Source organism: Carassius gibelio, chromosome A22 (assembly GCF_023724105.1).
Source record: "Carassius gibelio isolate Cgi1373 ecotype wild population from Czech Republic chromosome A22, carGib1.2-hapl.c, whole genome shotgun sequence".
Classification (NCBI taxonomy): domain Eukaryota; kingdom Metazoa; phylum Chordata; class Actinopteri; order Cypriniformes; family Cyprinidae; genus Carassius; species Carassius gibelio.
The window spans coordinates 15653566-15671845 of NC_068392.1; the positions used below are offsets into that span (position 1 = coordinate 15653566).

Below are 18280 nucleotides of genomic sequence, written 5' to 3' on the forward strand. Positions count from 1 at the left end.
CGATAGCTTTTGTCGCTCAAATGGGTCTCAGAAGATATTTTTTGATTACCTTTGATAATCATAATTCCGAATCAAGTGGATAACGACGAATCAACCTTGAGTTAATGCGATTTATAAACGTCTATTTGGTCTTCATTTCACTGATTTAATTTCAGTTCCCTGCTATGCTTTACATTTTGAAGGAGAGTAGGTAATAAACTCTTCACGTACATGTGCAGCCACTTTGTCGGATTAGCGCAATGTCCTGTGGGTGTTTCCATGGCCTCTGGAGAACATAATGATGTTAATACTTAATTTAAAGGGCTTTCTTCTCTCTGCCAGTCTCCTCGGCACTCCCCTTCCATTCTTCTACAGTGTGGGAGGGATGCAGAGTGAACAGCTGTAGAGACACGCGTGATGTGGCATTTCCTTAAGAGATGATTTTCCCATAATGCCTTAAAGGGAATTATGTGGAGATTAACGCCTTCCTGGGCCAAATCAACAAAAATTGGTTTGTTAGGGCTGCATCTAACATTATTGTATTCGTAGGTGATTAGCAGTGTCATTTTGTGGGTAGTTATTTCACACCCAATTGCATGAGTTTGAACGTCGCTGTGATTTTGCCAAGTAAGAAATGTTCCTGGATCAACATATTTGATGATCCTGGATCAACATTATTGTCCAAAAATATAGACTTATCCCAATCCCTAACCCTAAACCTAACCTTACCCATAATGTATTCCTAAAATCAGTGGGAAATGATAGCTGATTAACAAGAGTGTAGAAACACCTAGGTCTGATTGTAAGCCTAAAACTGTTATTTTCAGAAAATGTATATCTCTGTTCTTATTGGTTGATTGGAATGTTGTTCCAGGATCAACAAGGATGTTGATCCAGAAACATGTTGTACTTGGTGAAATCACGTTCACCGAGTTTAAAGAAGGGATTTCCTGTTTGGCCAAACAATAAGGCGTGGATGTCATTAATCTAGAAAGTTTTTGTCTGTTTGAAAAACCTTAATGGAATTGATTAATTGAGTTTCATGATAAAACTGGAAGTTTGGGGGTGGAGTTTTGGTGCATTTGTAGGCATTACTACATCTGGTGACCACGAACTTTGCAAAAATTAAAACAAATGCATTCTGTATAGTATGAATGAAATCTAGACATACTACTGTACATTTGCCATATTAGCTTTTTCATGTGTCCTATGGTGTGAGTTGTTTTAGTTGCAACACTGCCATTCACATCTTTCTTCCCGTGGCATCATGGGAAAGTACTCTTTCAATGCGCACTTTGAAATGTCGGCTGAAACAGTAAGTCATCTGTATTTTTCATCTACTCTTTTATGAAAACAACAAATTCTGACATACTACTCATTTCACATACTTTTTTTCGTCTACTGTTTTATAAATATTATGTAATCTGAAACTCTACTGTACTCATTGCACATACAGTTTTGTACGTACTTTTTAATGAATAAATTATCAAATTCAGACATACTGCTCATTTCACGTATAGTTTTCCACCTACTTTTTATGAATAGTACGAATTTGGACAAACTACTCATTTCATGCAAGTTTTCCGTATACTATTATTTTTTTTTTGTATGTGTGTATTATTGAACAAATACTACGAATTCAGACATACTACTCATTTCACATACTGTTTTCCATCTACTGCTTTAAGAATGTGCTATAATTTTCCGAAATAATATTAATTTCACGTAATGATTTTGCCTATTTAATGAATCATACAAATTTGGATAAACCGCTCATTTCACGCAAGTTTTCCGTATACTATTTAATAAAAACTAAGAATTCAGATATAATACTCATTTCACATACTGCTTTTCATCTGCTGCTTTACAAACGCTATAAATTCTATACTATTAATTTCACGTAATGCTTTTCTCTTACTGTATTAAAAATATAAATTCGAACATACTATTAATTTCATGCATTGCATTTTGCCTGTTGATTTATGAATACAACAAATTCAGACATGCCGCACTGCTCATTTCACGTACTGATTATTATTTTTTTTTTTGTCTACTGTTTTATGAATACCATAAAGTCGGACATACTAATCATTTCGCGTACAATTTTATAAATGTTGGCGTACTACTCACTTCACATATTGTTTTTCCACATACTATAGTAGGGAAGTATACAATACATATTTACATACAAATATTTGGTGCCCCCCTGAATTCTACATGATAAACATGAATATTTTTAGTCTGTTTTCCAAAGACAATTCCCTCTGTTAACTTTAAGCTGTATGTTAATGCATATATATATATATATATATATATATATATATATATATATATATATATATATATATATCATAAAAGCTAACAGACAGTCTAACATATATAAAAAATCCATTTAGATCTCTTCAAGTCATCAAGGTGGACCTTTCTGTGTGGCTACTTCACAAATGTCAGTCCGTCCTCCATCCTAAGGTTTACCCTCGCCAGTTTCTCCCAATTCTAATGAGGTATTATTAGCTGATTAGAAGGGACCCTCGTGAAAAAGATGAAAGCTAGAGTGAGCGAGTCAGAGAGAGCAAGCTGGATAGAGGGAGGGAGGTAAAAAAAGATCAACTCACTGCTAGTTGTGCTGTGGAAGCAGTGGGATAAAGCTTCACAGTGAAAGAGAGAGGCAAACTGGGATATATTTCTATTTATTTCCCCCTCTGTTCCCGTTTCTTGGCTTGTTGCAAAAATCAAACGAAAACAGATGTAAATTTAGCATCCTAGCGGCCAGAGTGTCTCCTCAACGCGCTGGTTCAGAAGACTCTCCGTGTCTAATGTGACACATTGGGGTGGAATCGTGGGACATTCGGTCACACAGTGCTAAGGGAAGGATGGATAGAGTGAACCGGGTTTTAAACATCGTAAGACAGATGTCTCCCAGGAAAAGGGAAAGAGGGTCTCATTGGGAGGCGGAGAGCCCGGAGACCTGCGAGGAAAGTCTGTGCTCTCTCAGCCTTTGCATCAGCGGTAAGACCACCCCTGGCAAACTTTCTCTCTCGCTCTGTCTCCTCCTCCTCCCACTCTAATCCTTTTTTCATTACTGCTTTGTGGGTTTGATATTAACTTTGACCTGTGGTGTTCGTCACATACACAGAGGAGAAGAAGAAGAAGAAAAAACACTCTATATCTTTTAGGCTGGCTTCAATTATCATCTTGTTTCCTCTGAAGGGAAGAGAGATTGAATTAATGGTGAAACTCTTGAACTTAATGTGGAGGGCGCGGTATCTCGTTCCTGATGTTTTTCTTGAAGAACTGATTTTGTATTATGCTTTTAAATATTTGATGAAATGGATGTTGACGTGAGGCGTGTTCATAATTCTTGACTTGATTTTTCAGCTCAACTCATCGTCGTTCATTGTCTGGCTTTGATTCGGTAGGGTCTTCAGAGATCAGTAAAGCTTCATCGATATTAATTGAGTCAAGATCATAACTCTTCATTGAGTTATGACTCGCTTGAGTAATGGCTGTTTTAACAAGAGGACTGAGCAGTGCATTATTATCTACAGGAAGCTGGAAGACACTTAAGATTGTATGATTCATTTTGTGTTAGAAATGGATCAAAGAAGTGATTGTTTCCTTGAATCTTTCCTCATGAGGGTTTCGGTTTCATTTCCTAGACACGATTGTACCAACTCTCCAGTTGCTGTTGTATTTTTTTAGATAACATTTTTAACATCAGGTTAAAAGTATAATTTGGCCAAAAATTCAAATTGTATCATATACTCACGTTCCAAAATCTATATGACTTACTTTTCTTGTTCTGTAGAAAATAAGCATATAAATTAGTGTTTCTGTAGCTCAAGTGGTAGAGGATTCGCTTATCAAGCAAGGTTGTGGGTTCGATTCCCCAGGAACACATGATAGGTAAAAATTGATAACCTGAATTCACTGTAGGTCACTTTGTATAAAAGCGTCTGCTAAATGCATACATTTAAATATATATTTGAAACTTTTTATTTTTTTTACTTTGTGCATACAGTTAAACTTAATAGGGTCCAATCATTGCTGACTTTTACACAGACAAAAAATAAAAACAGCAAAAAAATAATAATTTTAGGTAAAATAAAAATGAAACTTGGACTGCCGAAGGTTTGAAAATAAAATATTAGGGGAGTTAATTTGCATAATTTGTCTGTGTTGTGTTAGCACCATTTTAATTAAAATTATACAAACATTATGTATTAAATTTATTAAATCAAAATAAGGTAACAGCATATAATAGATATAAACAGAATTGTGAAATGTAAACAAAAAAAGAGTTTGAGGCATAAAATCAGAATTACAAGATAAAGTAGAATTATGGTGTAAAATAACATGAAAAATCACATTAAAAAAGTCATGTCAGAATCGCGGCATGATATACGCTCAATTACAGGATGTAAACTCACAATTAGATATAAACAGATGTAAACTCAGAATTGATCAGAAGTAAAAGAAGATATCAACTTAAAAGTGTGAGAAAAAGGTCGCTGTGAGATATAAATTCAGAATTACAAGATATAAACTCAGAATAGCGATTGCCATTAAAAAGTAGTTGCATATTCCAACTAAATTACAAGAACAAATGCTTCATCTGAGACACAATCTTTCTTGCGTTCCTTCAGACAACATCAGAAATGTTACATCTCGAGCATTTTTTAAGTATTTCATCTTCCAATCGCCCCAGGAAGATTACATTGCTTTACATGTGATATATTATTTAAAACCTGGCGGAATATACTCTTAGATGCATTCGCGAGAAGCCAATGCGTCTTTTTACTGAGGCATTTCACTTTTACACACAGGGGAGGCTGTCTCATGCCCTGTGATACTCTGTAATTACAAGAAGAACTCTATTATTAGGTATCACTATTATATTGTTGCTGAATGTGACACTGTGTCTGTTCCAGAGTCACCGTGTCCTGAAATAGCAATGAATTATTCAGATGGGAATAATGCCCGAAACTGGAACACATTTGTGTACAAGTTTCCAGTCAGAGCTGCTTTGATTCTATGACGATTATGTTGTTGGCGTTCTGCGCTATAGCTGTAAAGGATGCTGTGTCGTGGCACTGTGGTTTAAAAACCTCCAACGTGCCAATCAGCTCAGACTGTTAAAATAGATTGTGTTACAGCAAAGTGAAGTCTAAATATGGCAGCTGAGGTGACTCAGTTTCTTGTAACTTGGATGAAGTCAGCGTGACAAGAAAGAAAGAACGATTGGCTCCAGATCGGTTGCTGGGTGCTAAATATACTCCATCTCTCTGAACACACACCGAGTGCACCTTTCTAACCTTACAGAAGGAAAGACGTAAGAGAGGGAGAGACTCACTAACAAAAGCCTTCATTCTGCTTTTGTGTTCAGAAATGCTAGTTGATCCCTTAAGCCCCGCCTTTAAAAGTTACCGACCAATCCTGATTTAGCTGCTGTTGCATTCCACACCATTTAATGAGCAAACAGAATGCACAATTAGAATTTAACCAGTAGAATGTAAAATCGAATAAAATTCACTAGAATTCATGTAACTAATATAGAAATTCACACTTTGTAGTATTCTCAAGTAGAGTAATTTTATATCTCCTGTAGAGAAAACTGGAGATAAAAATGCTTTTGCAGTGTCACACTTCATTCCAGCCAGTGTCTACTACAGCTATCATTTTATGATACTGACTTTATCAGTTTATTTTAATAGAAATTCTGTTCTCAGAAATCTCCAGTTCAGTGTTCTGTAAAGTTCGTGCATTTTATGCTTGATGATTTATTGCCCTAAAATACATAATGTATTTTAAATTCAGTTATGCAATATGCATTATATTACAACAAAGCATTCAAAAATTGTATATTAGTTAACTATTATTATTAAAAATAATATTTGCTAGCGTTCTAAAGGCAAACAGTTGTGTTTCTTTTGTTCACAGTCTCAGCTGTACATCTTACTAGGTCTTCAGGTCAATGATCTTGTGAATTCATGCAGGAAAGAAAACAATATGAGACCGGGGACTCTTGGGAAGCCAGAGGCTGATATGACACCAATCCAGTGTTGTCTTTTGACCTTTGAAGTTTTCAAATTTGTGTCAGTGTGGCTTCGTTCCCTAGTAGTGGATGACCATATGAGCCATGAAGCCTCAAAAACGCAATATATAGTAATATAATCCACCCAACACTGTATCCTGAATATTTTGTGAGTGCTACACATTGAGAAAAAGACAACATTCTTTCTGTCTGTCGCCTCATCTTCTCAGACATGTCATCGTTTCCATCTCACAGAACATCTCACCAAAAAAAAAAAATTAAAAAAATAAATAAAAACACGGCAGGATTCTGATGCATCGAAGGAGTCGGAGAAAATATAGAATATAGAATGATGAATGCTAGCTGCAATTTGGGGCTGCAGGAAATAAATAATCCTGTTTTATATAGCGGTGCTGTATAATAATATTATATTATAAGTGATTTATTTCACAGGTAAGAAGGTTTTGATCAGGTTTACGATGAGGCAATATGTTTCTTTATTGCTCGGAGGTTGCACTTTCATACCTCAGGAGACTTTACTGAAATATCCTCTTGGACTCAAGACTTTCTCCTGAAATGCATGTCTAGGAGAAGCTACAATAGGAAATGAATAAGAAATATGTGTGTTAATGTGGAAATCTGAGGTGTTTATTTCCAGACTTTGGAATTTGAGCGCAGTTTGAGAGGTTAGTGACATCTCTTGGTGAAAAGCCTCAGGAATTGTGCCACCTCAATTGCCTTTGTGCCAAAACTGGTAGATAAAAATGTCAAGCATGTTTCATCTCTTACCAAACGTGAATACAGCTTCATTTCCAAATACTTGACGTAATTAAATCCTAACCATTCATATCCATCCTGTTGAGTGAAATTAGGTCAGATTATTTTTTTTATTTTTTTTACTCTCTAGCTTTGATTCACTTATTTTAACAATTATTTTTAGATATTCTTGGCCTTGAGTTCCTCATTTTAGACAGCGAATGCATCAGCTGCTAGATGAAACCCACAGAATGTGGTGATAATGGAATGTTCGCTGTATTTAATTGTCACTTTTGAATATTCATAGCATGCAGAATTATTCTCCTGTTCCCCTGCACTTTTCATGTTGCCTGTGCATGAAATTATGAAACTTAAGACGATGTATTCTAATTTTGAAGCAAAATATTCTCACACTTACACAGTATTTCTAGTTGATAAATGCTGGTTTTGTGTTTGCATGTTTAGACATCACTGTTTCTGCAAGGTAACCTACGGGAGGCCTTAACTTAATAAGTGAGTCTTTCATTTAGCCCATTCATTCAGGACTTAAAGGGGTCCTGTTATGCTCTTTTACAAAGTCTTTATTTAGTTTTGAGTGTGTACTAAACAGGCTCTCATACTAGGTTGAAATTATTTAAATTATTACAACACCTCTCTCCCCAGACTGGCATGAACGGCTCAAATAGTTCCTTTATCAAATGAAGTCCCGCCTTCTGAAATATGAAATGTGCTGTGATTGGTTAGCTGGGCCAGCGTGTGTTATGATTGACTCAACTCAGTGCCTGGTCGGTAAATGTCATGCCCCTTACCATAACCGTCTGTGAGCTTCAGTGTAAATATTGCATCAGAATCAAGTTCGTCTGCCGTGGGAAAGCTGGTGTGTCTCAGAAATAGTGATAACACTCATTGCCTTCTCTAGTGCAGCTCAACCAGGCCTCATCCCATTCGTCGGTATTTGTGACATCACAAATCCCAGAAAATATGCATTGCAGTCCAAACGAGTTATTCGTTGTAGTTTTTGAAAAGTGATTTCTGCAAATAATATCTCCTTTTGAAGTGAGCTTTGTAAATTTGCAGATTTATTTATTTATTTTTTTGCTCAAACGCGCTTATTTATCGATTCACATGTATAGATATTTAAATAGAATGGAAAATATAGATTGCACTTCATGTTAGCTTGCTTATTGTACCCAAAAGCATAATTTATTTAAGTCCATATGTCTTTCTAACAAGAAGCTATGCTTCTAACCACAGGTGGAGCGCTGTAGTTCATACCAAATAAGTTTGCGACACTCTCTGTAAATGTTTGTCTGAACTATGGTTTCGGGAATCACAGAATCGTTGAACTATGTTGGTAACAATGGAATTTGTGACCATAGTTGGCTTTTGGGGTAGTCATGGCCTAATGGTTAGAGAGTCGGACTCCCAATCGAAAGGTTGTGAGTTCGAGTCCCTGGCCGGCAGGAATTATGGGTGGGGGGAGTGCATGTACAGTTCTCTCTCCACCTTCAATACCACGACTTAGGTGCCCTTGAGCAAGGCATCGAACCCCCAACTGCTCCCTGGGCGCCGCAGCATAAATGGCTGCCCACTGCTCCGGGTGTGTGCTCACAGTGTGTGTGTGTTCACTGCTCTGTGTGTGTGCACTTTGGATGGGTTAAAAGCAGAGCACAAATTCTGAGTATGGGTCAACCATACTTGGCTGAATGTCACGTCACTAACAATGCTTTTGGGAAATGCACCCCTGGTTATAAGCTGGTTATATGTTTAGAAAGCTGTTTTTTTCTATGTTTATTCCACTCCTATTTTCATTTGATAGATTACTTGCCTAAATTTGGATACAATGAATGAATTAAAACTAGCTTTTATTACCATCTCTTTAACTAATCTGAGAATCTGCAAGGGTCGCTACTTTTTAAATTTAGTTGGAAGAACAGTGGCTTCGTTCCTCTACTCAAAGCTTGAGCGATAAGTGTGAGCCGCTAGAAGTGCGAGACGTCACACTGCAGACAGGATTACAGGATCCTGCTAGTAGAAGAAGCCTCCTGTCATCTCTCCTTTCGTTCTTGAATAAAATGTCACAAAGCTGCATGGACTCGATGAAAAGGCAGCGTGAGAAGCTTGAAAATCGGATGTCCTTTTTCATTTGGCATGCTCAAAGAAGTTCTTTTTAATCACTTTTGATTTCTTCTGGTTTTGAGGTTTGAGGCTTTGAAAAGATGTTTTCAATGTGCATTCAGTTCTTGCAGCAACTCTCTGACCCTTTTTGTCTCTTGCACTGCAGTTCAAGAAGATCAACGCTTTAGATCTAGAGTCCAATGCCTTTATTTCCAGAGATAACATCTCAGAAGTAATATTTAGAAAATTACCGTAGCTCTGAAATGAACCCTATTCGTGTGTCATGGATAATTTCCAGCAATCTTGCATGTTGACTTTAATATTTTTGTATGTTATGTCATTTTAGGTCATTTTATAGTGCAATGGCTTAACCAGTGGCTTGCAACCTTGACTTATTCAACCTTGAACACTTGTTCCGAGATGTATTTTTATTATTATTATTTTTTAATTCCCATAAAAAGAATAAAACCCATTCTCCAAAGCCTGTTTGAACTCAGGCTCTTGCACAGTATTTACCTCTATTTTACTTCACTGTTGGCATGTTGGTTGTTTGTTGAGGTGTGGGCAGTGTTGGAGTTGTGCCACACTTATCGATTTGAATTTTGAGCATAACCATATGTTTTCATAAGTAATGGCTTCTTTTGTATCATTATTCCATATAAGTGCAGATATAAGGCTGATAAGGTCGACTAATGCAGATTTATTCATTTCTCATCTACTGATCTTCATAGCTTCTTTAAAGTGATGATTGGCCTCTCCGTGGTTTCTTTCACAAGTTTCTCTATTCCCACAGAAAGAGACATTAATGACCTTTACATGTCTCTTTCTTGTTTTAATAACTCTTTTCTTAATAATGGTACCAAAAGTACAAGTGAAGACATTTTACATGAATGTATTTCTTCATTTTTTAATGTTTAGTAGTGCAACCAGATGCTACAACGCTATTTTAATGTCACATTGTTTATAGTGTTTGAAAGTCTGATTCAATCTAGTGAATCAGTTCATCCGAAACTGCTCTCTCATATGTTTTGCTGGAAAGTTTGATTCATTTTAGCTGGTTTGTTCATTTGGATCATCTTGTTAGTTGTAAAATAAGAATAAAAAAGAAACTATTGAAACTCTTAGCTCTTTCAAAGTGGTCAATGGCCTTTCTGTGGTTTCTTTCACAAGTTTCTATATTCCCACACAAAGTTACATTTGATGACCTTTACTTTTAATTTAACTTCCATTTGCTAATAATTGAACCAGTGGTGGCTATCGTGACACTTGCAGTGTTGGGAAGTAACTAAAAGTAGAGAGGATAATTAATTTTTTTCTTTCTAGCTTTTACGGTAATGAGCTAATTTTGTAATGATTTGTTAGCGCAACCAAATGTTACATCGTTATTTTATTGTATTGCTGATTCTAGTGTTTTAAATGTCTGATTCGCTGTAGTGAATCGGTTAATCTGAAACTGCGGCCTCATGTAGTGTTGGAAAGCTTGGTTCATTCTAGTGAATCAGTTTGTCTTAAAGAACATTGTGTGTATTGCTGGGAAGTTTGATTCATTTTGATTATTCGTTTGGATAGTTTGACTGCCTAATTCATGAAAGGTTCATCTTAAATGGCTCTCTCATGAGTAGTATTGAAAAGTTTGATTAATTCTATTGTATCAGTTCAACACTCTCTCCTGTGTATCGTTGGAAAAATTGATTCATTTTGATTGGCCAGTTTGTTCAGTAGGTTTGTTTAGATATCGGTAAATAACAGATTAAAAAAAGGTTCACTGATTCAGTGGCATTTCAGGTCTTCATTTACATCAAAACTACTTAGTTAATTTATTATAATTTTTCTTGTAATTAGTGTAGAATGTATAATTTTTTTTAAGATACTATCCTCTTAAGTACCTTTATTCTGGTAACTACTTTTTATTACCAGCTCGCAGTGTATCTAACTTCTTCTAGCTTGACCAAAAGTTAACTGACTCCTTTATGTACCTACATGAATGAATTTTCTCCCAGTTTGATATTAACAGTTACACAATATGCCCGTCAGCCTCTAAAATGCACCCAAAAAGATGAAGATGCGGCTTGTGCTTCTTTTGGTTGTCAAATTCCTTGTGATCCAGACTCAAAGTGTTGTTTTTATAAAATACGTTTTGACACTTTGAAAGCTTCACAGACTTAATCGATGTAGCTTTTGTTGCACAATCCAAAAAAAGTGCCAAAATAGATTCTCTTAATCATTCCTGTCATAAATATTGTAGCATCTTGGCGCTCTGTTGGGCAGACAGACGTTGACTTCATTCCCCATTCATTCTTTTATGTTGTTCTTCTCGATCTTTTGAATTCTGTTCGCAAAAAGGATCACTTTCAAAGAAGCGCCTGTACAAAACACTGGGATCTTCCTCTAGGCTCCAGATCTCTGTTTGCCCACAAGTCTCTTTTGTCGTAGCGGCCAGAAGCTTGGATCAAAGAGCCCTGATTCACCCAGCGCGAGAGCAACACAGCTCTTCTACATGACTGATCTCTGCACTGATGTTCATCCTTTGTCAGTGGAGTTAAATAAACCAGCCAACAGCTTGAACAAACAGTCTGAACGGGCTGCAATGTGTTGTTCAGTTGGGGGTGATTGAGGTGTCGCTTTTTTCTGATGTTCCTCATGATTCATCACATCCAGTTGTGAATGACGGCGGTTGGGAGTGTAACAATAATTCTCGCGTTTCCAGAATGTGTACAGTATAGAAGCAACAGATCGGCGTCTAATTGCTGTTGCATGGAGTTGCGTCAGAGCCTTTAGCTCAGGGCTGAATGAAGATGGGGATATGAATGAATTAGTGGAGAACCTGAATGTGAATCAAGAGAAGAGAACAATGATGCTTCCCATTTGACACATTTCAACTTTGCAGATAAAAAGAAGAAAGAAAGAAGCAAAAAAAATACAAATAGTCCCATCATGCATGAAAGTTAAAGGACTAGTTCACTTTCAGAATCAAAATTCTGTCATCATTTACTCACCCCCCACTTGATCCAAACCTGTATGAGTTTATTTATTCTGGTGAACAAACAGTTGATTAGCACCATTGACTACCGTAGTAGAAAAAATTGAATAATAAATACTGTGGAAGTCAATGTTGCTCATTAATTGGTTCAGAAAAGATTAATAAATAAGCTTTCCATTGATGTTTGGTTTGTTAGGACAGGACAGTATTTGGCCAAGATACAACTATTTGAAAATCTGGAATCTGAGGGTGCAAAAAAAAATTTGAATATTGAGAAATCGCCTTTAAAGTTGTCCAAGTTCTTAGCAATGAATATTACTAAGCATTACAAACATTTTTTTTTAAAGTTGTAATATATTTACAATAGGAAATTTACAAAATATTTCCAAGGAACATTATCTGTATATCCTAATGATTTTTGGCATAAAAGAAAAATCAGTAACTTTGATCCATGTTGATACAATGTATTTTTTGGATATTGCTAAAAATATACCCCAGTGACTTAAGACCAATCCAGGGTCACATATGGAGATTTTCGTCCATCCATTCTCCTTGGGGTGTTGCAATTAAACTGAATTAATTATTTTACACAATATTTAATCAATTCAACAAAATCTTATATGTGCATTACACAATATTTATGTAATATTATACATAATCAACTCTATGAAACTGATCATTTTTGAAAATACTGAAAATAAGCTTCTTTTCGAAACATCCCCTCACAACTCACCCACTCCCACCCAATATCAGGGAGCCGCAGTGACATTCATCTTGACTCCTCCATATCATTACCCAACGGACTTTCTACATTAGCCTTGATAGCTGATAGTCTCAGCATTGAAGCAGGACCTGTCGCAGCACGATGGTCCTCCTACCAATGTGTCCTTGCTGCAGAGACGTGGGCTGAACTGCTATCCTCATCATTAGCCAAATGATGCATCTGTTTCAGAACCTGGAGTAAACTATTGTTTCTTGTGTTCTTATTGTTTACTGTGTGACAGTTTGATCTTATACAAGGCAGTGCCTCATGAAACGAGGAAGAGATAAAGCAAGTGTAAAAAGTGGAAAGCAGTCAAAGAGAAAGATGCTTTTAAACACTTTCTCTTTTTTAGTCTTTAAGTTCCTAAATAGTTGATCTTTTCACACTATCTACAATGCACATGTTTTAATTGCATCATTTAAGCGAACTCAAATATTTGAGTTTAAAACAAGTTCATTTAAATGATTAAATTGCCAATTTAACAGAATCAGAATTTTCCTTCACATTTAAGTAAAACAATTAAAAAACATTTAAATTTGGTTACCTTAAAAATGCTAATTTACCAGGAAAGCATGCTTTATTAGTGGTTGAATCATTTTCTATTTGACAACTTTATTATGTAGCAAAAAATAGGCCTGAATGCTGCTATTCTGGAAATGGGCTAGTTTTTGGTCTGTTTTTTTTTTCCTTTTTTATCTTAGAGTGGGCAAGAGTTTATGAGTAAATTACAAAGCAAACCCAGAGATCAAAGTGCATTTCTTTGAGTGAAAATATATATTTTTAAATGTTTATATATAACATATATATATATATATATATATATATATATATATATATATATATATATATATATATATATATATATATATATATATATATATATATATATATATATATTTTTTTTTTTTTTTTTTTTTTTTTTTAAAAGATCTGTAGTGTGGAAAGCTGGAAGTTGAGATGCTTTCAAGGGGGAAAAAAGGAAAATAAAAGAAAGTCATTCATCACCTCATTAGCAACAACGGATGCAAATGTGATGCATTACCTTACAGTGAAAACAAAAACACAATTATCAATGCATCACAGCTTGTGTGAAATACCTCTTTGTGGAGTGATAATGAAAATCATTTACATGGTTAGCATTTTATACAAGTGATTAATTTCCTTTTGTTTCATTTCTATTGTTTGTCAAGTGTTTCAATCTTGAGGGGGGAGGTAGAATTAATTATGAACTGAAGGACTTTTAATAAAGTGAAATGAAACAGGGCCATCAGTTTCATAAAATAATGAGAGAAGTGGACGTTCTGACAGCAGAATCTTTTAAAAACGATTTTTCTTTCATAACTGACGAACGACACTTCTTTTTCTCATTCAATTCCACTTTCTAAAAATCAACTTCAGGAAAAGTCTGCTGTTCCATCTGCCCTTAAATTCATTGTTTGGTTTGCTATTGCTATTATATATGAATTGTTGCTTTACGTGGTTTGATTATTTTATTTTATTTTTTAGCATTTAAGATATCATTTGGGTCACTCCTCTAGGTCTGAGGGAATGATAATGCTTAAAAATATACTCTGCATAAATTAAATCTGAATGTCTTTGCATATTATGCTTAGATAATTGAAAGTGTTTTAACATCAGCTTTTATATAAAAGGGGACTACATGCATTATATTTCAACTCATTGGCCAAGTATTTGCATCTGCATTTACGTACTTGTATAAGGTACTATGTTATGTATGGCCTGAAGCTTTTAAATGACTGGAGATGCATCACAGGCAATGATGTTTTAAACTCTTTTCAGCATCTAGAAGCAGACCCAGTGTTCCTTAATGATAAGACGCAATAGAAGTCTAAGCATCTGGGTTGGTAATTCTGTGGTTTACTCAGAACATCCCATTGCAAATAATGGCCATGGTCAAGTTGATTGATCGACTGCTGTTTGTAAAGAGCAGCTTAGGAATGGCTTAACTGTGGTAGTCTATAAACTTTAGCTTTTTCATACATAAGATTTATTTTTTAGTCAATGAAATAGTAAAAAAAAATCAATATTTGGGCAGTTGTGTTTAGATAATGGTATTAAGCGTGCTGTCGTAAGATGATAGAAAATATCTACTGACATCCACCATTTATTGTAGTTCTCATATCTCACATGGTGTAGATTTAAACCAACATTACATTACAAAGCACTTTTAAATGTATAATTTCAAATTAATGTATGCGCTTAATGTGATAAAATATAAATTAATCGTTATATTTAGCAGGTCTTGTGAGCCAAACTTTAGAAATAAGCACTATCACAATATGTAGTTAATGCTTGTGAGTCAATGTGACACTGAATACACCTATGCTACATGAACTCATGTTATTTGTTTAGTTTATTTTGCCAGTTAATCTACATGATTATTGTATTTCCTAAATTTGAAGTATGTCCTGTTTGAAGTCTATGTACTGTAAATCCCAAATCATACCTTCCATGCTCCAGAATTTAATAGGGCCAAGTACAGAGCCCAGGGGAACTCCTTAAATCATGATTAAAAGTCATGCATCTCTGGGTAGTGTTTTATTTTAGAAGCTATCAGTATTCAGATATCCCTCTGCTGATGAAGGGAGATTCCTAAGCTGTTTTTGTGTACAACAATTGTAGCTAGCAACTTGAATGCCATGCTTATATTTAGCACAGTGCAAGCAAGTGTATTTGTATCCACAAGGTGCAGTTGCGTTCTGCCCTACACTATACATCTACACTGCACTCCTTCTCTTATTTGGAATGTTATGAACTTGATGCATTGTGTGGAGTATTGCGATCATCACTTAACCACCACTCCATTACATGGAGCGATAAACTCTGCTGCTGTGATTAATTATAGCCGAATTCCAATATGGGAAAAGAGAGGAGTAATTGTATTCAATTCCCAAAAGCTTTTCTGCCTTACCAGCTGAGCTAGAAAAAGAAAATGATAGAGACAGATGAAGTATGATCAAGAGTGTGGAAAAGACGAAGGACAAGAAAAGCACTGGTGGAATCGAGTGGAAATAAAAGAGAAGAATACTGCAAAAGGAGGAAGTGGTGTAGAGAAAGATGAGGAGTTATAAATATTGATTACCATTCTTGTACCAATCCAAAGACATGATACTGAAGCACTCAGATGCTGAGGAGTTCTTTGGCAAGAGTGTGAACAACTCGTTTGTTCCCTGGCTTGTTTTTTTTTTTAACTCCCTCACTCGCTCTGTCGTTCTGACAGATGCCGCCTTGTCTGAAAGCGCCACAACTTTCCTAAGCTAGGATGGGGATGTAACGTATAGAGAGGTAGAGGATGAGAAATTGCCTTTTCTTGTTTCGTCTCCCAACCTTTTTGAAGTGGCAAACTGCTCCTGTGAGTGCCATGTGACTTCTTCCACAGTGCTTTGGAGCTATTTTCTCCCTCTCTTTTTTTTCATTTCCAACGATGAGTCGCTGAAGAGGAGAGGAGGCGGTAAGAGGAGGATATGTTTTCCGTTTCGCTGAAGTGCCGGATGGGGGTCATCAGACGCAGGATCAAGGGTATTGTGCAATGCACCACTGTCACACAAGCTTTTGAGATGGAGGTCTGAAACTATCAAAGTGTTGGGAGGGGGGTGAGTTTTGGGATAAGTGTGTAATTTAGGATGTGTGATTAACTCTGTGTTGTGTGTATGTAATCTTGCCTTGTCCATTTATTTTTGAAACTTGATATAAGGAAGGGTCAGACTTGTCTAGGATGCTTTGTTTTTGAGAACCTGGAAAGCCAAACTGTTTGCTGAAGTCGAATGTTAACATCCTTTTAAAATCCAAAGATGGGTGATACTTCAGGTCTGCTTCTGAATTGAGTTTGCCTTATTGATAAACCTCTCCAAGGTTGTTTTTATTTTCTAAATGGAGTAGCTTATTTTGGATTATCTCTTTGAATTATTCATAAATGCTTAACATCAAGTGTGCCGCAATGTTTATCATTGCTTTTCATTAACGTTTCATTACACCAAGTGATATTTTTAGACTTGAATTTAAAGGCCTTCACACTTCTTTATAGTGATGTTAGAGTCTTAGTTTTGCAGATAGGTGTGATTTACTGCATGCTTTTCACTGCAAAACTTGAAAGCATATTCGTGTTGTGAATAATCTCTCTTTTTTTAGTTTTGTTGTACTCATTATCCAAATTTTTTTGGCTTGCACTGCAACAAATATATAGTATTTAAAAATTGTTGCCTATATCTGTACAGTTCACTTGCTTTGTTCAGAAATGCTTAAACAATTATTGATTGTGATCTTGAATTTACCAGGCCTGTTAAAAACTTGGAAGCATCTTAGTTTTGTGATAATATTCTCTCTTTTTACTATTTATACAGTATATATCAGTTATATATACTCCACAGTTGACTTCTAGTTCTTCAAAATACATAAATCACTCCTAGCTGTTTTTTTTTTTTATTTACCAGGCCTGCTAAAAACTCGAAAGCATCTTAATATTGACATTTTAAAAAGATACGATTTAGTTTTCTTGTATTCATTAACTTTATTTTCAGTGTTGCCAAGTTTATGGTTTTCCCGCCTACCTTAGCCTACCTTAACATTTTTGTCACAGGTTGCTTTTCACGTCTGCGTGTTGAAGTGAACCCAATAACGTGATATTTAGCCCCTGGAAAGTGAATTTTACTGGAGGATCCCCAGTGAAAAAGGTGTATTTTACCCCCCCCCCCCATCCTTGGAATGTTATTTTTACTCGGGCAACCCCGCTCGAAATACAATTGGGCTAGTTTTGAGTAGTAATTGGGTGGGTTTTGTTTGCTAAAAACCTGGCAACCCTCTTTATTTTGCCAGCACTGCAAAAAAAAAAAAATAAATAAATAAATATTGACATACTATCCATGTACAGTTGACTATATAGTTAAATTAAAAAAATAAATTAAATTTATGCGTTTAGCAGACGCTTTTATCCAAAGCGACTTACATTGCATTCAGGCTATACATTTTTACCTATCAAGTGTTCCCGGGGAATCGAACCCACAACCTTGAGCTTGTTATGCAATGCTCTACCAACTGAGCTACAGTAACACTATATAGTTCTGTACAGGTCACTAATAATACTAGAAAATCCATAAATAAGTCTCGGTTGTGACCTTAAAAATCTGTTAAAACTTGAAAGCATTTTAGTGCTGTGGTAAAATGTTCTATTTTTTATTTTGTTGTACTCATTAACCGTTTTATTTTACTTTACTGCAACAAATGCATACCATTCATTTTCAATAGGCTATATAGCTGTCTACAGTTTACTTATAGTACTCAAAAAACCATAACTCTTGGTTTTGATCTTAAATTTAACAGGCGCAGGCAGAAATCAAGCCGATATGTCTGACACTTCTTCTGAACCAACCGTTTAGAAGAGCTTGTTTTTATGCATCTCGGGATCTCTAGCCTTAAGCTAGTTCGCAAGAAATCAATACAGCATTGCCTACAAAGGTTCAAGACTGTAGAAGCAACATCATCCGTTCATGGCAAGCTTGTGTGTGGGGGTGCAGATAGTTTCGGTTCTTGGTCCTTGGCGGAAGTTCAAGTATCAATGGTGGGTGATACACACAAGGTTTCCTACTCTTTCCTTTGGCCTTAAGCATTTTTTTTCTGCTTTGCATAATCCATT

At 35.7% G+C, this 18280-nt stretch overlaps 1 protein-coding gene across 2 annotated transcripts in view; it reads left to right on the forward strand.

The window, feature by feature from the left end:
* Positions 1-2630: 2630 nt before the first annotated feature.
* grip2b (glutamate receptor interacting protein 2b) overlaps positions 2631-18280 on the forward strand; it is a 105127-nt gene continuing 89477 nt past the window's right edge. Inside the window, exon 1 of one of the 2 annotated variants that reach the window (XM_052538444.1) lies at positions 2631-2988. In XM_052538444.1, the coding sequence (XP_052394404.1) occupies positions 2853-2988 (136 nt within the window). In that variant the 5' untranslated portion in view covers positions 2631-2852. Of the gene's footprint in view, positions 2989-15670; positions 16171-18280 lie in introns of those variants that run through there. The other variant, XM_052538445.1, reaches the window with a different exon arrangement.